At 33.7% G+C, this 17,765-nt stretch overlaps 2 protein-coding genes and 2 long non-coding RNA genes across 38 annotated transcripts in view; 3 read left to right on the top strand and 1 right to left on the bottom strand.

Annotated features, from left to right (window-relative positions):
• Nucleotides 1-1,948: 1,948 nt before the first annotated feature.
• Nucleotides 1,949-3,386, top strand: LOC135738441 (uncharacterized). The gene is made up of 4 exons (XM_065256506.2): nt 1,949-2,135; nt 2,301-2,627; nt 2,729-3,007; nt 3,192-3,386. The coding sequence occupies exons 1-4, from the start codon at nt 2,084-2,086 to the stop codon at nt 3,314-3,316; spliced, it is 783 nt and encodes a 260-aa protein (XP_065112578.1). The 5' UTR covers nt 1,949-2,083; the 3' UTR covers nt 3,317-3,386.
• A 2,831-nt stretch (nt 3,387-6,217) lies between these two features.
• LOC135740760 (uncharacterized) lies at nt 6,218-10,603 on the top strand. 2 transcript variants are annotated; one of them, XR_012337778.1, is made up of 4 exons: nt 6,218-6,505; nt 9,392-9,715; nt 9,822-10,100; nt 10,192-10,603. It is a non-coding gene; the product is annotated as an uncharacterized lncRNA (long non-coding RNA). The 2 variants fall into 2 exon arrangements; XR_010529252.2 differs by lacking the exon at nt 6,218-6,505 and adding an exon at nt 9,047-9,177 and having other exon boundaries at nt 10,192-10,602.
• LOC135740771 (uncharacterized) lies at nt 6,929-7,781 on the top strand. Its single transcript, XR_010529253.2, has 3 exons — nt 6,929-6,989; nt 7,092-7,370; nt 7,481-7,781. It is a non-coding gene; the product is annotated as an uncharacterized lncRNA (long non-coding RNA).
• Nucleotides 10,604-11,715: 1,112 nt separating the features above from the next.
• dlg2 (discs, large homolog 2 (Drosophila)) overlaps nt 11,716-17,765 on the bottom strand; it is a 278,208-nt gene continuing 272,158 nt past the window's right edge. For 33 of the 34 annotated variants that reach the window (XM_065259051.2, XM_073816029.1, XM_065259066.2 and 30 more), the window contains 4 exons: nt 17,104-17,276; nt 15,092-15,201; nt 14,923-15,014; nt 11,716-14,332 (listed from right to left, as the gene is read on the bottom strand). In XM_065259051.2, the coding sequence (XP_065115123.1) occupies nt 14,226-14,332; nt 14,923-15,014; nt 15,092-15,201; nt 17,104-17,276 (482 nt within the window). In that variant the 3' untranslated portion in view covers nt 11,716-14,225. Of the gene's footprint in view, nt 14,333-14,922; nt 15,015-15,091; nt 15,202-17,103; nt 17,277-17,765 lie in introns of those variants that run through there. The other variant, XR_010529246.2, reaches the window with a different exon arrangement.

Here is a 17,765-nt window from a genome sequence, read left to right on the forward strand (position 1 = left end):
TGTGCCATTTTTGGGTGTGTCCTTTTAAATACAAATGAGTTGATCTCTGTACAGTGCTGTGGTTGGATAATGCAGATTAAGGGGCGGTATTATCTTCTTCTGACATCACAAGGGGAGCCAAATTTCAGTGACCTATTTTTTCACATGCTTGCAGAGAATGGTTTACCAAAACTAAGTTACTGGGTTGATCTTTTTCACATTATCTAGATTGATAGAAGCACTGGGGACCCAATTATAGCACTTAAACATGGAAACAGTCTGATTTTCATGATATGTTCCCTTTAACTGAGCATCACATTCGCAGGTCACATTACAACAATGTACAATAAACAAAAAATAATAGTCAACTTTAACAATATGACAGTTTTGAGTATGTAGCTTACAAATGCGACCTCTGAAGGCTGCAGCCTTCGACCTGAGCAACGGCCAGAAACACGATTCTGGCTAGATGGAACACACAGCTAAATTCTGTAAAATGTTGGGTTAAAGTTTAGGTTTGGGGGTAGTATAGGATGAAAACGGCGCTCATCCGGCAAGATTTCATAAGATTTTGGTCGTAGGTGTATCCTAAACCCAGAAACGTCTGTCTGTGTACTATTTATTTAAATATGCTGCCACCTAATGGTTAATCACAGTATTGTCATATATGGCTCCTACAGTATTTGTTACATTTATGTATTTGAGGATTGTGTGTGTATTACTGTAATGAATGATGTTGTAAACTGGGCATAGTGTGGGAATACTGGACATACATGTAAACAAGAAATGAATTCATTGCTCAACATGCTTTTTATTCTCTACTGAATTCAAAAATGTGCAGGTTTTAGTTTCAGATTTTACACTAAACTGTCTGCTATAATTCAATTTTAAAAATACTATCCATGTTAATTAAATTATTGTTATTATAGTATTGTGCAGATTTTTTTCTATTTAGTATGTTGGAATATTAAAGTTTGTGTGTTTATGGGGTGGTTTCCCAGACAACGATAGCTTAAGCCAAAAGTAGACCTGAGTTTAATTGGGAAAATATAAATAGTTTAACAAACATACATTACTAAAAACATTACTTATGTGCATTTTGATGCAAAACAAATGGCACTTGTGTATTTAAAGATATGTCAGTGCAAGTTGTTTTGAGTTTGGACAGTTCTTAAATTTTTTTTTAGGACTAGTCTAATCCCTGTGCGGGAAACAGCCCCAGAATGTTTAACTTTCTTGATTCTGTGATACATATGATACTAAGTTAGCCTTAAGGACATTTATAAACCAGGGTACTCTGTGCTCTCACATTTATAAGACATAAGAACTCAAAACAGTTTCTCATCAGCTTTTAGGCTGTGAAACCTTGGCTATTTTAGGCTATTAAACCCTAACTTCCTGTTCAACGGAAAGACATCAATGCTTCAAAAAAGGTGCAAATCTCAAAGCACTTCAGCAGATCTTTAAATCTGTACAAAAGGCCTAGATGTCTTAAAACCGCAGCATTAGTATCAGCAGAATTGTAGGACTTTTTAGTAGTACTACTAAAAGTAGGAGATGTGTCAATCAAAATAATACGATGTACAATGACAAGCAGGTAGTGAAGTCATTCATTCCTTTTTGTGAACAAGACCTTTGAAAAGAATTAGTTCAGATCAGTTTGTGCATTTAAACTCAATGATCTAGTTAACTCAATCCATGGTGAAATTATTTATAAATATTGAGATATTTTAGTCTTTTTCTCAAACAAAACTATACATACCTTGACTCAAAAGTGTCGCAAATCAGGATAGCATCATAACCCTTGTTTACAGTTTTTAGTAAAAATAATTGTGAATTATTTTTTACAGTGCCCATACGTAAACATCACATTGCAAGTATTGTCATGGCGGTAAGCTTTTGACACAAAAGTGAAGGAATGAAGGAATGAATGAATGAATGAGAATAAGAACAGCCCTACCATTTGTCTTATCTATTTTCTTCCTGTTGTGGTTTTCAGTGGTTGATGATTTCCTTTGTCAGAGTGCATCACACGTAGACCATCTAGATGCTTTTATTGTTTTAGTCACAAATAGTTTAGCATAAGACGACAGCATAACTCACAATGCCTGGATTTGGTTACTATTATGTTTGGCTCTTTCTGTTTGACATTTTTAGTAAGTATGGTTGATCATTTTTCTGTTGGCCTTATTCTGTAAGTTTATTTATTTGTCCTAATAATGCATTTGCACAAACAGATGGATATGCTGTAGATTTATTCTGTTTACATTTTTTCACATATGCAAATTGATTTTATAATGAGATACACATTGATTTGACAGCGAGAGAAACCCTTGGTGTCACAGTGCAGACGGGCTTATACAGTCGAGTTGAGCTGACAGGAGAAAACCTGGATCATCATACTGACCTGAAGTCTGTGGAATGGACCAACCTAAACAAATCCTGTCTTTGTCTTCAGTTTGTTAAAGAGACTGGTAACATAACAAACTACAGTCCTTGCTGTGGAAAAGCTCATTACTATTTCAACAATAACACTCTCATTTTAGAGAATGTGACAGCACAGGTTCAAGGAGTCCTTATGGAAAATATAGTTAATGGAAGTGGAATTACAAAAACATTCAACATTACATTTACATTATATATTGCATGTAAGTGAAAATATCCTCCTGCTTATTCATATGCAATTATTTACTGTACAATCAACACTGATCTCATTGCAGTGCATGTTTTGTTCAAAATTCATTTTAAGATCCACCAAATGCAAAAGGAATTGGGGTCACCTGGACCACCAACACATCTGTGTCTCTCACATGTGAAGTGACCGCAAACTTTACACACATAATGTGGAAGAGAGAAGATTCTCCCATTCTAGAAGACACCAGACACTCATTGAGCGAAAACAACCAGACTCTAAACATCAGCAGTATGACCAGATCAGATGATGGAAAATACAGTTGTGTGGCGACAAATGCATATGGAAAATCAGAAACGCACACAAATGTTATCTGTGAGAAATGCTTCATGCACGGTGAGTATCATATTTTAAAGAGCACTGGGAATAAAACCAATAACATTTACTTTGTTTGTAATGCTTTGCTGCACAAAAATGTGTTTCAAACTTTGCACAGATTGTTAGAAACGTATTTGGACAGATATCAAGATTGTGAAAAGGAACTAAATATTAACAATCCACTTTTTGTTTTTCTGTGAAGGTGAAAACCCAATTTCAAACTTCGGAGTCGGACTGATCAGATCTAAACGTGGATTCACATTCATAGGCCTTTTGGGATTGTGTATATGTTCTGTATCATTAACAAATAGCTTCACTGACTTCTAAAAATGTTTAAAGCTATTCTGTGTACTGAAACTTGATTCTTTGTAAACAAGCGGAAATGGACATTTTTTTGGCTGTGGTTGAAACATCATTTGTCATGATCTTTGTTTGCTCCAATGATGTGTTTAGTATCTCTTTCTTTTCATTCTCTCATGACATATAAATTTGTACATGAGGAAGAATAAAAAACAATTGTAAATCACTCTTGTGTGATTGTGTTTTCATTCTGTCCTGCCTGATACCAGAATCATTGGATCAGGAGAAAAATAGAGTTTAGGTTTTTATAACAGTCACAGTAAGATTTATTTCTTACATGTATATTTAAAATATTCATAAATCATCTTTTTTTCTGGATTTCTGCTTTATGTTCAGCTCAACTTTGTTCTTGGGTCGCTTATTTCCCTTTCATTTACTTCCATTTATAACAAAAACCTGATATGCAATTACTGCTGACTCTACAGGACTGTAAATGCATTGTGTAAAATATGTGTCAATTTATTTAGCCAACAGAGAGGAACGTAACAGAGCTAAACATTAGCCAAATGGTTCCAGAAATAATATCTGAGATGTTATGAATTATAGTTGCATCTAATGAGTTAATGGAGAGTCATAGGTCACATTTGCCCAACAATGATATTAACAATAATAACGAGAATAATAACAACAATTATGATAATAACTATTATAAATACCCTTAGCAGTTGCTGTCTCACTCTCCCAGGAAGTACCTTGTACCGAAAAAGTGTCTCCTTTGCCATCATCAGCAATTCATCAAAGCCTGAGAAAAACAAGCAATATCATAATCAACCACTAGATGGCAGCAATCACTTCTGTTACCTCTCAATTTTTTTTAAATCAAGGTCGCTTGGAGTTGGGGTTAGAATCGGGGTTTGGGTTAGGATGTCATTTTATGTTACAAAAAAGTTGCTCTAACCCAGAACCCAAGCGACAATGGTAAAAAACAGAACACAAAAGAGAAACCAATAAATAAAACTAAACGAAAAGATGTGCCATATAAGTGAACTGGAAGGACTGGCTTATCATTTGCAGATTAGGAGCAGATTAACATAGTGTGGTGGAAGGCAGTTATGGGTGCCGGCCTGACCACGCCCCTCTAGGTAATCGCTTTCACTTGCGTTCTGGTTAGGATGAGTATATATAAAGGCTGAAGGTAAGGCGACCGGATGTCACGCTCAGCTGTTTGCATTTTTGTCAGTATTGCATTGCTTCCACACAAAAGGTATGTATTGGCGTTTTTTCATCCGTTCGGTTGTCTGGTTTTGGTCTTTTAATAGTTATGCTTTTTGCTCATTGTAGCTCTCTTAGGCTGGCATTTGTTGCCGTGGTGTCCTCGGCATCTGAGCATTACGAACGATTGGTTCATTTTGTATTAGGGAATCGCGGTGTAATTGAGGCGTGTGCTTTTGATCTGCGGCTTCTGTCACAAGTGGTTGATGGGGGCGACGGATTCGGCCGCGGAGTATATGCTGTGACCCATGCAGGCTGGTATGTTTAGCCCACTCCTGTCCATTCAGCCTTCCTTAAGACATGTGACATTTTGCTAATATTGTTTGTGTTTCAGGTGTTTGAGTTACCCGGCATCATGGCTTAAGGTCCTAACACTGCTGTTTTGCTTTTTGTTTATTTTGGATTCTTTTGTTTAGTTTATTTCGTTTAGGTTAGTAATTTGTGTATTAGCTTATCTTTGTCTCTTTTTTTTTGTGTGATATTTAATATTTTCTTGGTTTCTTTTCGTTTGCTCATTACAACTTATTGTTTGTTTTGCTTATTCATTGCAAGTTATTTGTTTTCGTTTGTTTATTCAGTGCAATTTATTATTTTCGTTTGCTTATTGCAATTTATTATTTGTGTTCTTTTGTTTATTTATTACAATTTATTATTTGTATTTTGCTTACTCATTGCAAGTTATTATTTGTTTTAGTTTGCTTATTCATTGCAATTTATTATTTTTGGTTTGCTTATTGCAATTTACTAATTGTTGTCTTTTGTTTATCATTACAATTTATTATTTGTCTTTTGGTTATTCATTGCCATTTATTATTTGTCGTCTTGTGCTTAATTCTTTTGCTTTGGGTAAATGTTGAGTGGTTTTCTTTGGAAGTGTTTGATTATTTTGTCTGTAACTTGGGGCCCTGAGGAAGGCAGACTAAGACTGAGCAGAAATAGCCTCCCCTAATGTGGTGTGAATTTGCAGTGAATCTGTTTAGGTGTTGCAGTGATTTGGTGCACGTGTGTATTAGTATTATTATTACTTACAAGCTCTGTTTCTAGTCTGCCTCCTGGTTGTTATACCCCAGTTTCAGGCTTGTTCATTTTCTGTTTGATTAGTCCTTATTTCGTGTCAGTGGTGTGCCGTGATTTTGATGAGTGCCCTTTTTAGGCAAGATCTTTTTAACATTTCTATCTGAATAAAGCTTTATGAATCTTTTTAATACCAATTATCCACGTCTCTGAGTCCTCTTTTAGGGAGAGTGAACCTGTGGGCCTTTTCGGGTCCTTCCTGGGGGGGATATATCCCAGGCTACATAATTTCTTTTTGCCTGTGTTAAGTAATAAATTCAATTAAATTATGTTTTTGTCTAAAAACTAGACTTATTTTCTTAGGTAATTTTGCTTATCAGGAAATTCATCTTAATTTAAGAATTTTTAGATATTTATAAAGAAAACAAGACAAAAATACTAAGTCATTTTTACAGTGTACACTTTTACCACAAAAAAGTGGTTAATTTTCTTAAAGGTTCTAGCCACAACCCAGAAACACCTACTCCATTTATTTATTTAAATATACTGACACCTAATGGTCAATCACAGTATCGTCATATATGGTGATACATCTGTAAGCAGTTTTTGACACTAAAGTTAAGGAACCACAGCAAATGTTCTCATATTTATTAGGGCTTTTTTGTATTTGATACAATATTTGATTTGATGTACATTAAATATTAAATGAATGAGAATAAGAACAGCCATACCATCTATTTTCTTTCTGTTGTGGTTTTCAGTGGTTGATGATTTCCTTTGTCAGAGTGCAAGTTTAACACATCACACGTAGACCATAGATGCTTTTATTGTTTTAGTCACAAATAGTTTAGCAGGATAAGAAGACAGTCTAACTCACAATGCCTGGATTTTGTTATTATTATGTTTGGCTGTTTCTGTTTGACATTTTTAGTAAGTATGGTTGATCATTTTCTGTTGGCTTTATTCTGTAATTTATTTATTTGTCCTAATAATGCATTTGCACAAACAGATGATATGCTGTAGATTTATTGTATTTACATTTTTTTACATATGAAAGCTGACTTTATAATGAGATACACATTGATTTGACAGTGAGAGAAACCCTTGGTGTCACAGTGCAGACGGGCTTATACAGTCGAGTTGAGCTGACAGGAGAAAACCTGGATCATCATACTGATCTGCTGTGGGTGGAATGGGAACACCTAAACAAATCCTGTCTTTGTCTTCGGTTTGTTAAAGAGAATAGTAACACCACAAACTACAGACCATGCTGTGGAAAAGCTCATTACTATTTGAACAATAACACTCTCATTTTAGAGAATGTGACAGCACAGGTTGAAGGATTCTTTATGGAAAAAAACTCTATTTTATAGTGGAATTACAAAACAATTTAACATTACATTATATATTGTATGTAAGTGAAAATATCCTCCTGCTAATTCATATGCAATTTATTTACTGTACAATCAACACTGATCTCATTGCAGTGCATGTTTTGTTCACAATTCATTTTAAGATCCACCAAATGCAACAGGAATTGCGGTCACCTGTACCACCAACACATCAGTGTCTCTCACATGTGAAGTGACCGGGACATTTACACACATAATGTGGAAGAAAAAAGATTCTCCCATTCTAGAAGACAACAGACACTCATTGAGCGAAAACAACCAGACTCTAAACATCACCAATATGACCAGTTCAGATGATGGAAAATACAGTTGTGTGGCGACAAATGCATATGGAAAATCAGAAACGCACACAAATGTTATCTGTGAGAAACGCTTCATGCATCGTGAGTATCATATTTTAAACAGATCATGAAGTTGGCTTGCACATATTCAAGACTGTGAATAGAAAAAGTATTAAACAATGTTCTACTTTTTGTTTTTCTGTCCTGTCAAGGTGAAAACCCAACTTCAAACTTCGAACTGATCCGAGTTTGCTTACAGCATGTAGATTCACAATCATAAGCATTTTGGAATTGTGTTGTTCTGTATTATTTAAAATAACATCACTGACTTCTAAAATGTTTAAAGCTATTCTGTGTACTGAAACTTGATTCTTTGTAAGCAGGCGGAAATAGATATATTTTTAACTCTGTGGTTGAAACATCCTTTATCATGATCTTTGTTTGCTCCAATGATATGTTTAGTATCTCTAACTTTTCATTCTCTCATGACATATACATTTGAACATGAGGAAGAATAAACAACACAATTGTAAAACACTCTTATGTGCTTGTGTGTTCATTCTCTCCTCCCTGATACAAGAATCTTTGGATCAGGAGAAAAGTAGATTAAGTTTAGGTTTTTATCTAACAGTCACAGTAAAATGTATTTCTTTTTACAGGACTGTAAATGCATTGTGTAAAATGAGTGTGGCTTTATCTAGCATAACATGACAGAGCTAAAGAAGGTTTTTAAACATCAACCAAAGGGTTTAAGAAATAATATCTGAGATTTTATGATTCATAGTCTATTGCATCTGCAATATATTTGAGAGGGGATGTTGACACTTACCTTCGAATTTATGAGTTAATGGAGAGTCACAGGTCACATTTACAACAATAATATTAACATTAATAATAATAATGATAATAATAAATTACTATTATTATTATAAATACTTTTACCAGTTGCTCTCTTCCAGGAAGTACCTGTTACCGAAAAAGTGTATCCTTTGCTTTGCCATCATCAGCAACAATTCATCAAAGCCTGAGAAAAACAAGCAATACCATAATCAACCACTAGATGGCAGCAAAAAAAATCACTTCTGTTACCTCTCATGAACTTGCTTGCTGTGTAGTGTGTACTTCATGGTGCATAGTCTTAAAGTCATAATAACACCAGGTTTGCAAAAGTTTGTCTTTTCTGTCTTTGTCTTTGTGTGTGTGTGTGTGTGTGTGTGTGTGTGTGTGTGTGTGTTGAGTGCATTCACTATGTATGTTAGAATTACTTAAATTGCAACATTCAACTTAAAATTGAAGAGACACACAACACTCTTTAAAATATAGTGAGATGTTCAAGATAAAACGTTTTTGTATAATAATAACATTTGGCTTTTTTAAAGATTTCTATTCTGAAAGAGTTAACTTAAGGAATATCAGCTAACCTCTTTATGTTGCTTATCGACCACTCTGACAAAATGTCACTGCTCACTGCCATTCTTCTTGTTCCTCAAATCAAGCTTCAAAATTGCAGATATTTTCTTAAATTAAAGAGAGAAGCGTATCTCCTGGTTTTATTAGTGAAATCTTCTCAATATTTTTTATCATACACTAGATCACAAATATACACACTTTTTAAATTATAATACATTTTTTTTAAACAAAATTTACAAGACCCATTCATTTTTACAGCGTGGGAATAAGAACAGCCCTACCATTTGTCTTAACAATTTTCTTCCTGTTGTGGTTTTTAGTGGTGACTTCAATTGTCAGTGTGAAATCACACGTAGACCATCTAGATGCTTTTATTGAGATTGTTCAAGTTTCAAATAATAATAATACAAAATTATTTAGCAGGATAAGAAGACAGCCTAACTCACAATGCCTGGATGTTGTTACATTTATGTTTGGCTGTATCTGTTTGACATTTTTAGTAAGTATGGTTGATCATTTTTCAGTTGCCTTCAATCTGTAAGTTTATTTATTTGTCCTAATAATGCATTTGTTAAAAAAAGTTAATAAAAAAGCTGGATAGCATGTACATATATTGTGTTTATATATATTACATATTTATATATATTGTGTACATATTTACATTTTTACATATGAATATTGACTTTATAATGAGATACACATTGATTTAACAGCGAGAGAAACCCTTGGTGTCACAGTGCAGACGGGCTTATACAGTCGAGTTGAGCTGACAGGAGAAAACCTGGATCAATATACTGACCTGAAGGCTGTGGAATGGATAAACATAAACAAATCCTGTCTTTGTCTTCAGTTTGTTAAAGAGACTGGTAACACCAGAAACTACAGTCCATGCTGTGGAAAAGCTGATTTTTATTTGAACAATAACACTCTCATTTTAGAGAATGTGACAGCACAGGTTGAAGGAGTCTTTATGGAAAAAACTATAGTTAATAGAAGTGGAATTACAAAGCAATTCAACATTACATTATATATTGTATGTAAGTGAAAATATCCTCCTGCTAATTCATATGCAATTTATTTACTGCGTGTACAATCAACACTGATCTCATTGCCGTATATGTTTTTTTCACAATTCATTTTAAGATCCACCAAATGCAACAGGAATTGAGGTCACCTGGACCACCAACACATCAGTGTCTCTCACATGTAAAGTGACCGCGACATTTACACACATAATGTGGAAGAAAGAAGATTCTCCCATTTTAGGAGACAACAGACACTCATTGAGCGAAAACAACCAAACTCTAAACATCAGTAATATGACCAGTTCAGATGATGGAAAATACAGTTGTGTGGCGACAAATGCATATGGAAAATCAGAAACGCACACAAAAATTACCTGTGAGAAATGCTGCATGCACGGTGAGTATTATATTTTAAACAGATCATGAAGTTGGCTTGCACATTTTCAAGACGGTGAATAGAATTTTTTTTGTTTTTCTGTCCTGTCAAGGTGAAAACCAAACTTCAGACTTCGAACTGATCAGATTTTGCTTACAGTATGAAGATTCACAATCATAAGCATTTTGCAATTGTGTTGTTCTGTATCATTAACAAATAGCATCACTGACTTCTAAAAATGTTTAAAGCTATTCTGTGTACTGAAACTTGATTCTTTGTAAACAAGCGGAAATGGGTATTTTTGTGGCTGTGGTTGAAACATCCTTTGTCATGATCTTTGTCTGCTCCAATGCTATGTTTAGTATCTCTTTCTTTTCATTCTCTCATGACATTTACATTTGTACATGAGGAGGAAATAAAAAAACACAATTGTAAAACACTCTTGTTGTGTGATTGTGTGTTTATTCTCTTCTACCTGTAACCAAAATCATTGGATCAGGAGAAAAGTAGATTAAGTTTAGGTTTTTATCTAACAGTAACAGTAAGATTTATTTCTTGCATGAATATTTAAAATATTCATAAATCATCTTCTATGCAATTACTGCTGACTCTACAGGACTGTAAATGCATTAGGTAAAATAAGTCTCACTTTATCTAGCCAACAGAGAGGAACATAACAGAGCTAAAGACGTTTTTAAACATTAACCAAATGGTTCAAGAAACAATATCCGAGATGTTATGAATAGTCTTATCGCATCTGCAATATATTTGAAAGGGGATGTTGACATTTACCATGGAATAACGAAAATAATAATACATATTATTATTAAAAATACTCTTACCAATTGCTCTCTCCCAGGAAGTACCTGGTACAGAAAAAAGTGTCTCTGCCATCATCAGCATTTCATCAAAGCCTGAGAAAAACAAGCAATATTATAATCAACCACCAGATGGCAGCAAAAACAATCACTTCTGTTACCTCTCATGAACTTGCTTGCTGTGTACTTCATGGTGCTGTAGTCTTGAAGTCTTTAACACCTGGTTTGCAAGAGGTCACAACCTATCCATTAGTGAATGTCATAGACTTTGATTAAATGAATGACTTGTGCCCTTTAGGGTATTTAATGAGAGCAAAAGGTGGTTTGTCTTGCATGTCAAACTCTGCTAGAGGTCTTTTATATCAGTTAAATAGCTTGTCATGAAGTCAGTGGCAGTTTCATTGATGCTAAAAGTCAAGCTTTCATGTCGGTGATGTTACTTTGCCTTTTGACCTTTTAAATGTGAAAAAAATCTCAGAGTTTGTATAAATATTAAGAGATGAACACAGAGAATACTGTATAAAAATCTGTAATTGACATGACATAAATGGATGTAAACTATAGCTTTATAAAGGTCATGTCTACCTAAAGCAATATCTTTATTAGGATTCCTCAAAGCAACAAGGAATACATTCTGCAACATGATGTTTAATACGTTCCTTTTTCTCACTAATCCCTAAAAAGCAGTGAAAGAAAAATAAAGAAAAACCATTGAAAGATAAAATAAAAATGTATGTTTTATCAGATATAAAGTGTGCTTTAAATCTTTACACCCATGAAATGATGGGAAACAAATATCTACAAACAGAGAGGGCATGTGAGTGTTTAATAATTTAACTTTAATTTCCTGTGACGTAAATAGAAAAAAACAGAGAAGTTTGGGGACAGTGTTCATTAAAGATCTCCTCCTATACAGTAAGTGCAAACAGACATTTATATACAAAATTGCACGTCGTCATCCGGGATTCGTTTAAAAATAAATAAATAACATTTGCATCCTCATTTTGGGGAACAGATCACAAAACAGACACACATACTCCTAAACAAAGGAAAAGTTTAAATGCAATGCAGTTGTAAAGAATAAAACATTTTAAATTTGATGCGCTTCGTTTGAAAGGTTTCATATCAGTGATAAAGCCCTATCTGGCAACCCTGAGACAAAAACAACCCAATTCAGCTACGTTTGACTAAAGCTGAACATTCACTTGGAATTAATGGACTAAATCACACTATATGAGCACCAGAAGCCTCTTTTAAGTGCATACAATCTGCAGGGTTTAAATTTTCGTTTTGTTAAAGCTGCTGCATCTGTTATTGGGCACTCTTTGCGGTGGGATTTACGGATTACCTAATAATAATAATAATAATAATATAGATTTCAATTGAAGGGCACCAATAGAGATGCGTTCATGATCTATCATGTGCAACTAAAGTTAATAAAATGATATGCTACAGATGATAAAACAATCACATCCAAGCAAAAAAAAAAAAAGAAAATGTCTACATGTGTTAAGACAAACATAAATTCACAGCATTTAAAATGTTCAATTTATGATTATATTCTTATAGTCATTATGTCATTGTTTACATAGTCATAATAACATATACATCATCTATAGTTAATAAAAAAAAATCTACATTATATCATGAAGAGCTCACTGTGATATCCAGTTCCTCTCTCTTCTGTGTTAACCATGGGGTTAAACACATCTGTGAATAATTTCTCAAATGTACAAAAGTGCTCAGTCTTCAAGAAAGCGTAAAAAATGTCTATCTGGCCATAAAAGTCTCTTCCCTTTTTAAGGCAAGTGGTGACCAGTAGGTCAAAAGACTCTTGCCAACCGCGCCGTAACATTTCCCCATAAATATTGCAACAAATACCCCCCCCCCCCCCACACAAACACATTTTGTATGATCCGAGTTAATGGCTTTCGGCATTTGTAGTTTCCACAAATTGCGCTTTGCTATTTATGCAGGAGGACAGCCGTGTCTCTCAACTGTACATGAAAAAGACGTGAATAGGCTTTATGGCCAGCTGCACTTCAGCCAGCTCCTTGTTTCCTGTCTGCCATTATTGGACAAACTGATTAATCCAGGTGTGCCTGACCTCAGTAGTCACAACAACAATAACAAGACACACCTGGATTAATCAGTTTGTCCAATAATGGCAGACAGGAAACAAGGAGCTGGCTGAAATTCAGGAAGTAGTGCAGCTGGGCATAAAGCCTATTACAGGTGTTTGCACTGTAAACATAAGGGCAGGATCATTTTCACAAGCATGCCAAAATTAAAGAAATAAGAAATTAATTTCTATACTACATGTAGCTACTACAGCTTTTGACTATTTTGCAGACCAAATGTTCCTCATTTTTGTTTTGAACTGTAGTTGAGGTACTGTAAACACTTCAGGAGGTCTCGAGGGAGACAGCGAAGTACAAGTGTTTCTGTCTCTGAGACTTAACAGTAGTAAAAAAAATCAATTTTAAGCACTGAATATGCAGCCAAACATAAAATCCTTAGGTTTTGGGAAAGCTCGTATGGGAAGAAGCACTCAACCTTGTGAAGCTCACCGCCGTATCTTGTTCGTACCTCACCAAACACAACAGCGACAAAAACACAATATATGACACAACAGTAAAATCTTAATTTGAATTCCAAAATGATTCGTTTTAGACAAAGTTATATATCATCTTTATAAATATTTCTGTGCTGTTGTGTCCTCTATCAATATAAATAGCAAAATATAGTGTCGTTTTTCGTATAGCTACTTGAATCCCTTTAGCCATTTATTCTGAATCATCTTATAATCACAAGAAAATGTCCATTAGAAACTACCACTAGATTCAATTTCAAAAGAAACATACTTAAATAAAACAAATGTCTGTACAAAAAATAATACAAAAATATAACACAATAAGCAGGAGTGCATAGATGCCGAGTTGAACTGGGAATCCTAAGGTAAAAATGAACCGACCGGGTGGAAATGATGAAAGCCATTTTGTTTAAGTAGTGACAGTTAACTCATTCACGATCCCAACCGAAGATTGTTTAACATACACTCAGTGCTAATTTGCTTAATTAAAATGCTAACCAATAAATATACAAAAAAAAAAAATGTTTTTAGTTAAGACCAAAAATGCTTCTAACACTTTGTGGTGTACATTCAGGAACATTCATATTGAAATTAAAAAAGCAACATAAACAAACAAACAAACAAACTTTAACAATAAACATCGCCATAATAATAATAATAATAATTTATATTGTTACAAATTCTTCCTATGTTGTTTTTTGCAGTCCAAGGTCTCTGCCGGGGCAGAGAGGATTTTTATAGTTTTTCTTTCGAGGGAATCCAGATGTAAGGTCCAGACTGTTCCTCTATCACCATCTTACACTGGTTATAAATGTCCTCTAGTGTGTCCCCTTGAACCAGTGCTGAAAGAAAAAAAAAAATAAGGCAGATTATACAGCAAACTCTGCATCATTTTGCCCCATAAGAGGTAATGACAATTTCATAATGATCTTTTTGGCGCTCAATGGATCATTAGCCACTTGCAAATTGAAAGCTGTGGCTTTATCTTTTGTGGATTTTTCACAATAAACTGTAAGAATAGACATCTTACCCAGCAACAGACTTAACCACTTACATACAGGATGTAAAAAACAGCTTTTTCTATTTATGTTATATTAAAGTACACATCAAAATTAAAACAATAACATAAGCACCTGTGGTCAAAATGTCCCCAAATAAATCATTACGCTGTATTTCATATTCATCCCATACAGACTCATGAGGGTCATGCTAATGCATATTTCAACAGGAAGTTGCCTTGTTTCACACAGGGGAGTGAATCAACTTAGTGGTAGCGCTGTCAAACATGATGGATGTAACAGGCCACGGTGCTCAGCCCCCGAGGTAATGCATATGCAGCAGGCTATCTCAATATGCAAATGAGGCAAGCCTCCGAGCATATAGACATCGCTGAGGTCCTCTGGGTGGATTAAAAACTTTGCTTTCCGCTTACCTGTGAAGTACTCGGCAAACTCCTGTTCCAGTTTCATGGCGCGGTCGTATGTCTTTTTGCCCTGCTCTTCTGTCAACCTTTTATTCATCTCCCTGAAACAAATCAAATTTCTGTTCACACTGAATCTGGATTAAGCCATGACAGAGATTCGATGTGCGTGCACACTTACATTAAAGTCTCAATGGATCTAGGCTTGATGAAGATAGCAATGGGGTAGAGATGTGCTACTTGTAGCCGTTTTATGGCATTCCCAGACACGTCAAGTATGCAGTGCTTTCCCTAGAAGAGCAACACAGGACAGTTTGCTTAAAACTGGAGGGCTGAAAAGTAAAATAAGCAGCCCGTATTTGTGTGATCTGTCTGCAATTTTTGGTTTACATTGTAAAAAGTACAAGTTGGATTAACTTAAAAAAATACTTTAATTGGTAGCATCAAAAACCTGTAATAAAAGTTTTTTCAACTTAAATGTTCTCACTTTAAGAAAAGGTGAGACATTTTAAAAAATCACTTCAATTGGTAACACCTAAAATATAAAAAAAATCTTGAAATAAGTTACAAATAATTTATAAACAAATAATTTATGAAAAAATTTCTCATTCCATGCTTTAAGCACAAATAAATTAAATAAAAATAAATTAAAAAAAATTTTGTCTAAAAACTAGACTTATTTTCCTAGGTCATTTTGCTTATCAAGAAAATACATCTTAATTTAAGATGTATTAATTTTTTATATTTTTACTAAAAACAAAAATGAGTAAGAAAGTCCTTTTTTTGCACTGTAAAAAAATATTTTCAAGAAAAATAAACGACCCAAGAAAATAAGTCTAGTTTTTAGACCAAAAATATCAAATGTAACTGATTTTATGCATAAAAAAGCAAAAAAATCTGCCAATGGAGTAAGCAAAAAAATCTTGAACATTTTTTTTAAACACTAAATTCAAGAAAAATTCAAGAAAAATTTGCTTACCCCTTCGGCAGATTTTTTTTCTTGTTTTATGCACAAAATCACTAAAATTTGATATTTTTGGTATAAAAACTAGACTTATTTTGTTGGGTTTTTTTCTTGTTTTATGCACAAAATCACTAAAATTTGATATTTTTGGTATAAAAACTAGACTTATTTTCTTGGGTCGTTTTGCTCATCAAGAAAAAGCATCTTAATTTAAGAATTTTTAGATATTTTTACTGAAAACAAGATTGTACTAAAATACTAAGAATTTTTTTTCTTTAACTGGTAGCATCTAAAACTTGTAATAAAAGTTTTTTCAACTTAAATTTTCTTTTCTTGAAATAAGTTTACTTTTTTTCATAAACACATAATTTATGAAAAAGTTTTCTTATTCCATTTTTTTGCTTGTTTTAAGCACAAATTTGCATGAATTATTATTTTTTGTCTTAAAACTAGACTTATTTTCCTAGGTCATTTTGCTCATCAAGAAAATATATCTTAATTTAAGATATATTACTTTTTTTGTTATTTTTACTAAAAACAAGACCAAAATTTGTAAGAAAGTAAAAAAGTCCTTTTTTGCACTGCAAAAAATTATTTTCAAGAAAAAAAATGACCCAAGAAAATAAGTCTAGTTTTTAGACCAAAAATATCAAATTTAAGTGATTTTGTGCATACAAAAAGCAAAAAATCTGCCAATGGGGTAAGCAAAAAATCTTGAACATTTTTCTTAAACACTAAATGTAAGAAAAATTCAAGACAAATTTGCCTACTCCATTGGCAGATTCTTTTTTGTTTTATGCACAAAATCACAAAAATTTGATATTTTTAGTCTAAAAACTAGACTTATTTTCTTGGGTCGTTTTGCTCATCAAGAAAAAGCATCTTAATTTAATAATCTTTAGATATTTTTACTGAAAACAAGACAAAAATACTAAGTAAGAAAGTCATTTTTTGCAGTGTTTGACTACACTTTAAAAAATTAAAAATTGGCTCACCTTAAAAAGTTACTTTTATTGGTAACACATAAAAAAGTAAAGTTTATTAAGCTAAAGTGAAACTTAAATTAACATTTAAGTTAGAATAAACTAAAAAAATTTAAGTGTTACCAAATAAAGTAACTTTTTAGGGTGATCCAGCTTTTCACTTTATACAGAATATGCTATATATGTTCTTCATGAGAATCGAACCTATGACCATTTTGCTAGTAAACAACTCCCGTGACTACTAACCCTCTCAGCTACGTATTTCACAGACTGGACGCTGGTTCCATACAGGTTATCGTTGTACTGTCCGGCTTCGATGAACTTGTGCTCTTGGATGTCTTTCTCCATCTGCTCTCTTGAGCCCACAAAGTGATAATCTCTCCCGTCCACTTCGTAATCCCGCTTTTGTCTGGTAGTATCTGAGATTAGTAAAAAAGTCCAGGCGTTAATGTTATACGAGCTCAACCTGGTGGTACTACAGCAAAGAAACTGAATCATCACCTCATTATGTATGCATGTATATACAGTCAGAGGCCTGTGACATCATCTACTGTACTTTCATCTACTGTCTCCAAAATAACCATTATACTGTATGTCTGTCTGTAAGGGGGATTTAATACATACAGTACAACAGCTGTAAACAAAGGTATCCAAAGATCTACACAAACTGTATCTAATAGGAATGGACTGATGCTATTTCGCTCATTGCATACTAATATTCTCACTTACCTTCTGACCCTGAACTGTTCGCTTTTCAAAATGATGAAAATAAACAAAAAATGGTTAAATGAAAAATTTGAGATGCAAACAATCTACAAAATATCTAGGATGGAAAGGATGAGAGTGCTTTGTGACGTACATCTAAATGGAAGTTATTTTCAGGGTGTGAGATGTGGTACTTTTTGTCT

Source organism: Paramisgurnus dabryanus, chromosome 10 (assembly GCF_030506205.2).
Source record: "Paramisgurnus dabryanus chromosome 10, PD_genome_1.1, whole genome shotgun sequence".
NCBI classification, from domain to species: domain Eukaryota; kingdom Metazoa; phylum Chordata; class Actinopteri; order Cypriniformes; family Cobitidae; genus Paramisgurnus; species Paramisgurnus dabryanus.

What these genes read in the sequence shown, in the direction of transcription:
- LOC135738441 (XM_065256506.2), top strand. Translation starts at nt 2,084, where the DNA reads ATGCCTGGATTTGGTTACTATTATGTTTGGCTCTTTCTGTTTGACATT. An exon ending in CTTTCTGTTTGACATTTTTA is followed by an intron (nt 2,136 to 2,300) that starts GTAAGTATGGTT and finishes TTGATTTGACAG; the next exon opens with CGAGAGAAACCCTTGGTGTC. An exon ending in ATTTACATTATATATTGCAT is followed by an intron (nt 2,628 to 2,728) that starts GTAAGTGAAAAT and finishes ATTCATTTTAAG; the next exon opens with ATCCACCAAATGCAAAAGGA.